Source organism: Nothobranchius furzeri, chromosome 11 (assembly GCF_043380555.1).
Source record: "Nothobranchius furzeri strain GRZ-AD chromosome 11, NfurGRZ-RIMD1, whole genome shotgun sequence".
Classification (NCBI taxonomy): Eukaryota; Metazoa; Chordata; class Actinopteri; order Cyprinodontiformes; family Nothobranchiidae; genus Nothobranchius; species Nothobranchius furzeri.
In genome coordinates, this window is record NC_091751.1 from 48,973,178 (window position 1) to 48,985,995 (window position 12,818).

The following is a 12,818-nucleotide window of genomic DNA, read 5'->3' on the forward strand; positions in this document are numbered from 1 at the left end:
TTGTTCTCCTGTGGCCGCTTATGAAATCTGTGCGTGACAAAGTGGCAGAAGACAGATGGGGTGAGACTGGGAGACAAAAACTGCTAACAGCAGATGTGGGAGGACAAATGAAAATGGAGAAAAGGAAACTATTCCAAAAAAAGTCTTTTTGAAAATCAAGAACACTTGAAAAGTAAACCATGTTCTCATCTTTTGGTGGTTACCAGGAGGAAGGTGGAAATAAAGGCAACCATAATCTTCACTGGACTATTTCTCTTCTATACAGGCGGTACACAGAGGACGGGGCATCATTTCCCAATTTTGAATTATAGCATCTTGATGGCGACTATATAGGAACACTGCACTCTGATTCTATTGAGCTGGGTCTGACTGTCCTCGAGGATGTCATCAATAACCGGGACTGCAGCAATAGAAGAAGCAGCGGGCGACAAACAGCCATGGTTAGTGATCAAAGCTACAACTCGTCTCAGGGTTTTATGGCTCAGTAGCTGCTGAGGGGAGCCGCTTTCAATGGGACAAGTAACACACTAAAGCAAACCGGCATTACAGAGCATGTAGCATTCTCTGCAGCAATGAATAATCTTTATATTAGGAAATCAGCAAAGCATGCTGGGAGATGAGATGGGCTGTTAGAAGGAAATGCAGGAATAAATTAGCAGAAATGCTTGGGAATTTAGGAGTAGGATCCTGCAGTTTTTGCAAAACACACAATATTACAGCTAAACGTTAACATACATAATTGGTGTGATTTTTTTTTTTTAAGTCATACCGGGAGCATCGCCTCAGCCCACTCTCCGTGGCCTCGCTGTAGCAGCTTGATGCGGTCAATGTCGTAACAGATCTGGACCAGATCTCCCACGTGGAACTGGGAATTTCCCCCTTCAGCACCGGCTGCAACCTCACCACTACGTACCACATTAGCCTTGGTAAGCACAGCTGGGTTGAACGTCCATCTGTGGATAATAGGAAAGGCAGCTTTATTTGTATAGCTCATTTCACACACAGAGGCAATTCAATGTGCTTTCCATTACCGAGAACAGCATGAACATTTAAAACAACATTAAGAACAATTTCAGTACACAAATGTACTTCAGATTTAAGAGTAAAAAATAAAGTTAAAGGATGAGCAGTTACAGTGCAGAAGGTGCAGCTTAAGAAACATTTATTCAAAGGCTGATGAACACAGTTTTCAATTTTTATTTACAAGAGAAGACTAATTGTTACAGAAAAAATATATATACATAATTTTGTTTTGGAGACATCCTAAGCTAAGCCTAAAATTTGTATTAATATATTCACACCAAACAAGTAGTTTTAAACGAGTTAAATAATTGAAGTTTACAAACTTTCCAGCTTTAACGAGTTAAAGTGCTTGTTTCATAATTATAAAGGGTTCATAATTGTGTTTCTTTAATTATAAATTTCACTACAAATTATTCAACGTCTGTTTTGAGCTCCACTAATAAAACTACTACAGAAGTCCTGAGTGGTACTTTGCAGCATTTCAGTCAGCTATAAGGTAAAAAAGAATAGAATAATGTGGTTTGGTTAAGCCCATAGTGCACTTGCCTGTTCCCACTGGGGTACTGGACCACGATGTCGTGGTCCTCATCGATGCCACACACCGTGCCGGTGGTGGTGAGGGTCTCGAACATGCCGTCGGTCCACCCCCCGTGGCCGTGCTGGAGGGACTGGACGATCTCAAGGTCCAAGTCAATGTTGACCAGGTCTCCAATCTGAAGGCCACCAGGGTTTCTGTTGCCGTTCTGCTCCCCTGGGAAATAAAGGTCACTTAGGATTTATCAATACAAAAGTGCATTAATAAACGTTTGACAAAAAGATGGACTTTAAAACGAAGAAAAGTTACATTTATATAAATGCAGCACACTTACCTATTATATATAATAATATTCAAGCAAAATGGAACATTTTTCTTTAACTCCTGACTAGGTGTCTTGAATTTTTATCACCAGGTGACTATTGAGTGCTGCCATCTAGTGGTCAAACTGGATAGCTACAAGTAAAACTCCCTTAATGCCCTTGAATTCACTGCGCCAGAACAAGAGGTGAGAGAATTGGTGCAATAATGACGATAGACACACATCACTGGCTTACTTACCTAAAACAGGACAGTGGTCTCTGTAAAACGAGCCTCCTTTGGCGTCCTGGACACATTTCAGGTCCGACTGGGTGGAATTTGATAATAAAAAAAAGGGTAAAAAGGTTAGATAATTACACAAAGTAATTCTATTAGAGTAGCGTGTTCATGAATAATGAAAGAGAATTTTACACACTCGAGCTCCCCTGGCATAAGTGTTGCATATTCTAACAATATCAGCACCCTAGACACGAGGCAGGGCAACGATATCCGGAGAAAGCTTAGGATCATTTGTGATGACTCAGTCGTGGAGTCTTTGTGGCGGCATTAGAGGGCAGAGATGATTATAAGGTGAAACACACACTCCTGTGAACTGATGGAACGCCAAAGTACCAACAAGCCTCGACAAATATCAACTCCTGTCAAAGGTTTTGGATCCAGACTGTAACTAATACAGCATAGAAGGAAAATGGATTACAGTGCATTTGACTAATCTGAAATGATTTTGTTTATCAGATATTTAAAAAGTCAACATGGAGGGGGTCTAATTCATGGTTTACTCAATAGGCAGATGCCACCTCCATCCCCTTCATCCTATTAGAATAACAAAGGAAAAATCTGTTACGCAACTAAGAAATCCGATTGGCCGCTCTCAGCCAAAGAAGAGATGGCTTTACATTTGGGACGCGTGTCACTGTGCTCACAACAACCTGAAAGTTGACCTGCATGTTCACTCGCCCCCCCCCCCCCCCCTTAAAAGCAGAAGGAGCAGATTGCCTTTATCATGCAGATATCGTCCCCTTCCAGCTGCCTGCACAATGGCTCCCTGCACATGCCGGCTGCACGACTCTTACAAAAGGCCAGGCAGCAAAAGAAAGGGCCCCATCCCAGTGGCTAAACACGAAGGCCACCTGACAGCTGTTCCTCTAGAGCAGACTGTCTGTGTGAGTGTGTGACTGAGCACGAGGCCGAAGGTTCCCCCTCCTCACCATTCCCTCGAAGCCGACTCGGTACAGGTTCTTGGCCCCGTTGTCCCACAGTACGTAGGCAGCGCTGTGAGGGCTGGCTGCACTCCAGTCCTGGATCTCTGTCACCTGCAAAGGAAAACAGATGAGGCGAGAAATGTTAAGGGCACTTTGAAGTAGAGATTAAAGTTTTTCTAAGAGTTAAACAAATAAACAGTTTGTGCAACGGAATAAGAAGAACCTGTACACACGTAGACGTGTTTCCCACAAAACAAAGGCTTCTTCCTACAGTTTGGCTCGAAATCCTCACAATAGTGAAGATAAACGCCACCAAAACAGATCGTTTTACATCTCAATAACTGCTCTTGGAAGACCACTGGCAAAGAACAACATTAAGGACGGTTATTGCCCACCACCGTAGTCATTTCACATCCAAGGAATGTTTTTGGTAAAGACGACGATGATTTGGGGAACTACTGCAGCCTACAGGCTTGACGTGACTATTATGAGGAGTTTTGAAACCTTTTAGAAAACAATGCCGCCAATTTACCGCAATGCTGAGTGGCATCAGGACACCTTATGTCATTTAAAAGTGGTCAGACGGCGGCGTGAACGTGGCGCAATTTTTACAAAATATTACACACAGGGTATCTGCAGGTTTAAGGGAGCCAAATTGAAGACTTTTTAAGACCTTTTTTAAGGCCACTTTGACCAAATTTAAGCAATTTTTTAAATGTCATTTCATCTATAATTTCCAGCTATTGCCTGAAACCGGTGCTAACCACATCGCGAACGTGGGATTAGCCATCCAGTTACCATTAAACTTGCACTTCCCCATGATGCAAGCTCCCACTAGCTTAACCAGCTAATGTGCTCATCTAAAAATAACCCCCTTTCACATCCAACTGAATGTGTACAGTTCCACTTATGCAAATATGACACACATAAAATGCTAAACACTAACTAGAAATTCACGAAAATTTTATAGAAATAAAGTAATCTTGTTTATTGGGTCTTTGGTAATTTAAGACCTTTGGAAACTGTATTTAAGGATTATTTGTCATTTTTAAGGATTTTTAAGGCCTTAAATTTGGAAAAGCTAATTTAAGACTTTTTAAGACTTTTTAAGGACCTGCGGATACCCTGTACACAGTAGCTATATAAAGGGGTATGGGGTGCTCTCTGCGCTGGTGTGAACTTCTATTTATCGTTAACATAACTTGCTTTTTATTGCGATCAACGCCGTGCCCATTAAGTTTTTTTGACAAGCTGCTCCTAACAGTGTCTGTCACTCATAGTTCCTGCGCAGTCTCTGGTAATCTGACCTCCGGAGAGAAGCTCCTGGAGCTCTGCATCGCTCCAGTTTATCATGTCACCTGGTTCTGTAAACAAAAGTAAAGCTTACTGCCCGTGTTTACTTTCATTTTCAATATAGTTGCTGCCCAGAGCTTGGCAGTAACTCCCCACGAGATCAAGACACCACCCTTTGTTGCGCCAAGGCGTAATATGGTTTTAAGTCGTGACTTGTGGATGTATCACTACCAAGCTTGGTGGAACAAATGCCACAAAATTCCCGCATTGCCATGTAAAACCTTGCTCATTGCCATGCAGGCTAGGACTCAAGCCCTTTTTATAAGACACACCATGCCGGCAAATCAGCATAATAGTGTCGCCAGGGCGCAGTCATAAGACACACAGTGGCTACATTATTACGCTGATTTCCTGGCATGGTGTTTCTTATAAAAAGGGCTTGAGTTAGCTCGTTCTGGGTAACTGCATTAAAATAGGCATCAGCCTCTACTATCCTACATAGTGCTGAGCCGACCATACACACCCACCTATGTACTGATTCTCCAATCACTCTCACGCCTACCGACTAGTGGGAGCCTCTGGTTAGCAGGGGTAGAATCAGCCAGTGGCGGCTTTTTGCATGTGCAATTCATTAGCAATCTGAAAGCAGTGGGGTAACATCTTATCAGACTGCGGCTGGCAGCATGTGGACTGACCGTCTTCTGTGAGCGCTCTTGGATGGGAGAGGAGTCCACAGCAGCACTGCTGCTCAGTGAGACGGGTAGGAAGCTGTGTGCTTCATGTCAGAGTCTCCAAAATGCACATTGCTCATGCCTGCTTTTGTTTACCAACTTGTAGTGCTTAGAAGTGACACCAAGGGACTTCTCTGCGCTACTAACAGAGCTCGCCCTGTTCGCACCAACAGCCATGTTCTTGAAAAGAACAAGGCTGTTGGTGCATCTTAATGCACTTTTGTATTGCGTAAACACAACCTGGCCACGCGGGAGCGAGCTGACCTAAGAGTAGATGGGCCATGAATGTGCTTTCCAATGCATGGCTTATTAGAAAACCAGGTGACGTAGACCAAAGTGCTTTACCGAGAGAATAGGTAGGATATTTGCTTTTACAGAAACCCGGCTACTTGTGAACATGGTCTAAAGCCGGGCGTACACTGTGCGACTTTTTCACTTTTTTGAGCCGATTTTCCAGTCGTGCGAGAATCCACGACATCGGGGCGAGTTTTGCGCCGAGCGGTCGTGTAGTGTACAGGGGGTTACGAGAGGTGATTAACACCACGTGACCAGCCGCTGATCAGCAGTCGTGAGGTCGCAGGGGACTTCTGGTGTGTTCAATATTTCGCTCGTCCCTCGTGAGGGTATCGCACTGTTGAAGCGGCGCTGCGAGCAGCTGCGAGCAGCTACGATCCAAAAAGTATCAGAACCGCTCACGGCGCATGCGCGCGCGATCCTGCATCAACGCCGGCCGGTCGCTCGCTATTTCCCTAATAACACACGCTGTTCGTTTTTGTTTCTACACGTTTTTTTTACTCACAAAGATTGTCAAGAAAGCGTGTTTGTCGTGTTCATGTCAAATTAAACTGATCACAAAACACAGATTTACTTTCTTTATTTCGTTTCCTCATCCAACCCCCATAAATCCCTGTGTGTCCTCCTGCAGCACTCCCGAAGGACAACAGGCAAGACAAATTTTAGCACATTTTTAGGGCCGACGTGTTGCTACCAGACGTACAGTGTGAGCAGTCAGGTCGCATGCGAGAACTGGGTCGTACAGTGTGAGCACACGACTCGTGAGATCTGCTCTGCGAGGAAGTCGTACAGTTTGAGCTGAAGCTGAACGCTGCGAGTGAAAAAGTCGCACAGTGTACCCCCGGCTTAAGTGAAACCTAGAATTTCTTCAAATTCATGAAATAATTTAAATATAAGCTATGCATTGTTTTCAAAACTTTGCTAGCATGTCAAGGAAAAGGCTTTACTGGATGCAAACCAAAGAGTGTGTGCCTTAAGTAAATACAGCGACCCAACTTCAATTACCTTCATGTCGCTTTCACAGCTAACTGATTAATGGGCTCTGGGAGGGAATATTCATGCTGACCTAACAGAACATCTAAGCTGCAGGACATCTTCTACAGAGCGTATGGCTTACAGCATCATAAAACAATAATGAGATATGTCATTAAAATAACACTATAAAATAAACTTTACATCGCCTGAAGGGGCTCTTAAATTGAATCTCTGGGGTCTGCGTCACTCTTATGCAAACACTTTAGAGCAGTTCTAGTAAAAATGTATAGACAGAGAGGAAACAAATGCAGAATGTATTGAATGAGACATGTACTAAATTTAAAAAAAAACTGCAATAAAGAGGCCAGTTTTTGCCAAAGAATGAACAGAAATTAGAAGCAAAAATGTGTGAATAACTTGAGATATGAGGATAAAATTGAAGGGAAAAGATGTTTAAATTAAGCATCCAAGTTAATTCTCCTAATTTATGAAGATCTCTCCTGTAGATCTGCTTTCCTTCTATGGTTGAAGCCTAAAATTAGCATTACACATAAAAAGATAAAAAAAAATCACAATAACCCATTCAGCTCGGCAATGGCGTAACAGATGGGGTCAGTTTGTGCGCGTTTTTCCTTTTCTGTGTTCATTTTACGAGGATGTTGTGTCAGCCCTTCCTGTTTTGGCTGAAGCCGCAGCTCATTTAAATCAAATCACATCCTTGGGTGGAAGCTTGCGTTTTCCTCACAAAGTCTGTTAAGAGCTAAAATCCCTGGAGTCTCCTCTTGAATATTATACAGCCAGGAAAAGCCAGCACATCAGTTTCTACTAGTAACCCCCACATGCCATTTGTCAGTATGAATACATATTTTCTACTTCTAATCCCGAATCCACACCGAAAGCATCAGCAGCACAGAATGTTTTACTTGCGTGCTTCGCAGTGCGTCAGTCGACGCCTGGGAAGTCTCAGCCGCAGAGCAGCTACGCCGCCGTGCTCCTCGTGAGATCACAAAATCCCACGAGACTTCAAAAGTCACCGTTTGTTTATGCCATCCACCATTGTCCGATGTCATATACATATATAATGTTGTTCCTTTCTATTACCAGGATTAAAGACATGAAAAACACACTGTTGCACTTCTTGAAAGATGCTGGGATGAAATAAACCATTAGGTCACATGTTTAGACGTAATCTGCATAGATAAGAAATTGCATCTCTGTAATAGCCTTTTATTTTGAAAATTATCAAACGTTTGACACCAAAACCGTATGTGACTTCCTGTCCAGCTCTATGTTATCTGTGGACATTGACAAGTCTCATAAGCTGCTCGCAGCAACATTAGAACCCACCCTATCTTTAGCAGCATGGCGCGCTGGCGAGCCGCTTCTGGAACGCACCTGAAATGTTTTGGGCCGCGACTGATTTTGTTCAACCCACAGATTCTATCAGCAACATACCAGAGCCGTTCCACACCACTGATGCCTCCAGTGTGGATTAAGGGTTAGAAAGAATACAGAATGATAAAGAGGAAAGTAATAGAGGTTTTGCTCTCTGTACCTTTCCTCTCCTTCCATTGCCTCCATCTTGGTCCTCCCACTGCCAGTCTACTCCTCTCACAACCCGGCCACCAGCGAAGATCCCTCTGGCTGTGATTTTCTTTGACTTGCGACGGGACTCCAAAAGCACTCTGCTCAGGGATAACATTCACACAAAAAAAATTTTTTTGTTATAAAATCAACCATGGGACGCTCAACTGAGATTACTTAGAGCAGCTCTATTGGTGATTTTATATTTATTTCTAACATAAATGTAGAGGAGATACCAGTAAGTGATAATAACCCTAACCCATAACAAAAGTTTGAGTTTTCGCAAAAAAAATTGCAAATAATTCATAGACTATTATAACACATGCTAAAACTCAGGAAAAGTGTTGCGTTGTAATAAAAGATAATGCGGGTTTGTTGCAATTAATGTTGTCTCCAGGTTTGTAACATTTAAGCTTAAATATCGACTAATGTAGGGGTCATGGCCCAACAATGCGCTGCCTTACCTGTAAGCTACAATGTCGTAATAATAACTCTAGATGCACAGTACTTCTGAGCATGAATTCCTCTTTGAACACTGAATTTAACAGACTCTTGAATTTTAATTCAATGCTCTGCTCAGAGTCAAAAACCAAACATTTAACCAAAGTTAATCAAAAATAATCAACATACTGACCAAATATTAAATATACAAAAACTGTAGAAAAACAAATTGAAAATGTTTTAGAACTTTTGTTAAGCAGATGTTTTTCAGGAATGTGTTTCCTTTTATTCGGCACTAGGACTAGGCTGCCCGTAAATGTGCCTGACTTGATATCAGCGCCACTGAAGACATACATCAGCCGATCGAAGTATAATACATTTTAAAAAAAGATCATTATTGGCCCAAAATATTAACTGACCGATAAATCTGTCTACTCCTAATTTGAATTTTTATTTTTTAAATAATCATTTGTCGTATGTCAAAAATAAAAAGAATTGTACACATTCTACTTGAAATTTTGGGAGTTTTACATGTATGATGATTTTTTTTAAAGGTGTTGAACACTCGTTTAATCAATACAGTTGCAGTGAAAGAAAGAAAAGAAAAGATCTTTTATATAGCGCCTCTCAAGATAAAAAAATCATGAGGCGCTACACAAAACAAAAGATTTAAATATAAACAAGACTTCAAAAATGATTAAAAATATGTTTAAAAAGAGAAAAGGAAACAAAACTGTAAGTAAAGGAAGCCAGAAACTGAATAGGAAAGAGGAAAATCAATGGAACCTAGGAAAGGCGGAATAAGTACAGAATAAGAAGAGGGTGTTGGTCTCTAGTGGGAGTGAATGTCTAGAAAGAAAAACACCAGTGCGTCATTTACAGGAACTAAAAGTGAGTCACATCACAGCTGAGCTTCAGACATCAGATTTTGGAATTTTATTTCCCCGACATCTGGACATCTCGCCTCGGATTGGATAACAGTAACGTGGCTCTACCACTGACTCCAATGTGGATGTTTTACCTCCACAAATCACACAAGCCTGGAAGAGTTCTGCTGTGTGGTGGAGTTGCTAATGCCAACGGTTAGGTTCTACTAGCTGAGACGTTCTCTGCCGTTTCCTGGATGCTGAACCAACAACATCCTTCCTTGCCGTGAGTCAAGATTGGTGAGTCCATAAATATTATGTGACAGTGTGACGTAGATCTGTCAGGTTTTTCAAATCCTAGAGTCAGAAACTAATGCAGGAGATAGCTGTAGGAGACTATTTTCATGTTCAACATATTTTAGGAACTCAGAGTGACTGATAATCAGAAATAATCATTAAAAAATGTTTTTTCAGTGCCCCACACTTTAAAATTAAATTCGGGAAACTTTTAACTAAATTGGCTTTCGGTGATAATAAAGATAACTTGAGCCTTGATGAAAATAAGGCAGAATCGCATTTTTGACTAAAAGTCTGGGAATATTATAGACAGAGACACCCAGCAGGGTTCTGGACTTCAAAGAGACCCGGGATGTTGGTCTAACCAGAGCAGACAGCTTGGAGTTTCTATCCAATCTCTTTTCAGAGGCCAATGAAAAAAATCTATGTGGTGTAACCAAACGCCGCACCAAGCTGTAACAACTATGTGAGCTGAGCAGACCTTCTGCAGCACCCATTGTGCATTATGCAATGTCTGTCTCAGGGGACACCGGGCCATGCTCAGTAGAAAAAAAAGCTGCCAGCTGTTTGGCTTGAGTGTTTCCTTTACTAAATTATGACGGTTTACTGAAAAGGGCCTGAAGAACAGATCAAAATCACAGTACTGATAATCTGTAAAATACCATACAAGTCTAGTGAGTAAGTAATGCTCTCATAGTGTGTGTCCTAAAAATGTTCACACCCTCATCATGGAGGAGTTTATTACCAGAGTCTTCCGTTGAATTACAAAAGGTCTTGGCACACAAGGTCCTATTCCTTTTCCAAACTGGAAAAGCCGTTGCGCAAACCCTGAAATGACCCAGCTGTGGTGACATTTGCAAAACGTCCTTAAATGTTTGCCAAGACATCTTGAGAGCTCTCCTACAGAAATGCGTCTTCAAAATAAATCATCACTGGAAAATACATTTATCATCAAAGATTCATAATAACTAAAAAAGCAGTTTTAGGAATTTCTGGAATCAAAACACAGGCCTGCTCATTAACAATTTTATATTATCATCACAATCTCTCTATTTTAAAGCATCCCATCGCCTGATGCATGGACCCTAGACTTGTCCAAATTTGATATTATAAAACGTATTCTAAGGGTGTATCTATCCAGTTCCTTTCCCATTTTTTTCTGTGATGTGCACACATCATGCTTAATAAACTGGCTTCTAGACCCATTATTGAGAAACTAATTGCTTCAAATGTTATTTTAGAAAATAGGAAAAATATGTAATATATCACATCAGTGGGATCCCTGACATCTAAATGTACATTTTAATTTCGTTTAACAGCAGACGACTGAATTTTGAAATAAGGCTAAGCGGTTGCTTGGCAACTAAAGGACAGCAGCTTTTAGATAGATGCTCCCCACCTCTTACGCAGGCAGTGGAATAAAAACTTTAGGTGTGGATCATTCACATAGAATAAAGTCATGTAAGGACCAACCAATCATCACGAAGAGCAGAAACTCCTGCTTCTTTTAACCATGAGCGAATGGTGCGAGGCTTCGCTCAACAACAGCAAATGTTTCCTTAACTAACCGTTCACTGCCTGGGGTGGTGATCCTGTAGAACCGATGTCTCAAGTGATGCTTGTCTCCATGGTAACAGGTTGTGCAGAGGTCATAATTGGTGCACTCTGCACATTTCCAGCGAATACCGATGATCGGCTGCTGACGACAGGTGTCACACATGGTTCCATCATGTTTGATACCTGAGGGGAATTGGGATTTATAAGTTAACAATACTTGAGACCGTCTTGTGCAGCAGTTTGTCTCAAGCCATCTAAGGCATTTTAAAGGCACATCGGCTGTACAAGAACATGTGTGTGTGCAATGATTCAGTGCTTCTGAGTGAGTGCATAACATATTGCACTTTGTTACACATAATCTTTGTACTTGTACACTGTCCTGTCACACAGATCTGATCTGAGATGCACAGGTATTTAAATTAGCAGCTGCATCAGGCGATTTATAAAAATAAGATTCTCAATTTAATAAGTAGCACTTTTATAATTATGCCTTCTCATTTCTTTGTTTTTTTAACCGTTTACTTGCTTCCAACCTGAATATCATTTCAGTTTTTTTCATAGAAACTATGAAACTGCAGCGTAAATTATCAGAATCTTGCTAGACAAAAACTTTTCTGATGCACTGGAACTTCCCTGGAACCTACAAGTGCTGTGAAAGTACATCGATGGAGGTGGTTAGCGAGTTACCTGTTGGAGCGCTGTCTAGTATCCTTATGTCGTAAGCTCCGGAACAGCGGTAGTTGGCAGCAGTCCCGTTATCCCAAACAACCACCACCTCTTCTGGACTTTCAAAACTCCTGACGGTTCCGACGTGCCCCTCTCCACCATCCTGCTTTCCCCACTTCCAGTCAGGTCCTCGGACCACTCTGGCTCCAACTCCTTCCATCATCGCTCGATTGTTCCTCCCGGTGGTCATTTAAAACAGATCCCGCAAAACCACCAAAAATGAAAATAAGTTAGCGACCTAGCAGAGTTTGCTAGCAAGCTGTCGTTTCGGTGGAAGACAGTTTTCCAATCAAGTAAAGGCAAGTCTTAACAGGAAAGAAATTGGAACAATCCACAAAGACAGACTGCTTATTCCCAAGGAGGGTGTTGGAGCCTCTTCCCAAAACTACAAGCTAACGACAACTGCAAGTCCGAGCTCACTACTGGGCATACCCGCTGCTAATGAGGATCTAATTATACTTAGAGACTTCAAGTAGACGCATTAAGAACTGCATAATTCTCGGTTTACAACAGGTTGACTGCTTCCCTTCTCCAGTTCACACAAAAGTGCCACCTTTTTAACTTAGCAAGCTAGCACAATTGCTAGCAATAGCATCGCTAGCAATGTAAATTTATCCAGGCTCCTTTTAGCTGAAAGCGAAGCTGTGCATCTTTTCGCCAACTGTCCCTAACGCGGTTTTCAAAAGTGCAAAGCAAATTATACAGTGGGTTCTTTTCGTCAGTCTGAGATCGCTCCATGGGAACAAATCAGAATAAACGCGTCGCCATTATATTCAATCATTGTTCGAGCCTCAGACCAGACGAGCAACAACTAGCTACGGAGACGTACGATGGAGCCCGATGAAGCACGAAGACGGCAGGCTTTGTGAAAACAAGCTGAACTCAGGACCTTCACTTCACTACGCATGCGCGCAGAGGCCACGTGAGGAGCAGGAAAAATAGGTGGAAACCATGGTGGAAACATCTTTTCTCC

The 12,818-nt window shown here is 41.9% G+C and overlaps 1 protein-coding gene across 5 annotated transcripts in view; it reads right to left on the reverse strand.

The window, feature by feature from the left end:
• Positions 1 to 12,695, reverse strand: part of mib1 (MIB E3 ubiquitin protein ligase 1) — a 53,846-nt gene extending 41,151 nt beyond the window's left edge. For all 5 annotated transcript variants that reach the window (XM_054741378.2, XM_015956663.3, XM_015956662.3 and 2 more), the window contains exons 1-7: positions 11,807 to 12,695; positions 11,131 to 11,302; positions 7,930 to 8,059; positions 3,088 to 3,192; positions 2,120 to 2,186; positions 1,570 to 1,774; positions 770 to 953 (exon numbers count right to left, since the gene is read on the reverse strand). In XM_054741378.2, coding sequence (XP_054597353.1) covers positions 770 to 953; positions 1,570 to 1,774; positions 2,120 to 2,186; positions 3,088 to 3,192; positions 7,930 to 8,059; positions 11,131 to 11,302; positions 11,807 to 12,035 — 1,092 coding nt within the window. In that variant the 5' untranslated portion in view covers positions 12,036 to 12,695. The remainder of the gene's footprint in view (positions 1 to 769; positions 954 to 1,569; positions 1,775 to 2,119; positions 2,187 to 3,087; positions 3,193 to 7,929; positions 8,060 to 11,130; positions 11,303 to 11,806) is intronic.
• Between the last annotated feature and the right edge of the window lie 123 nt (positions 12,696 to 12,818).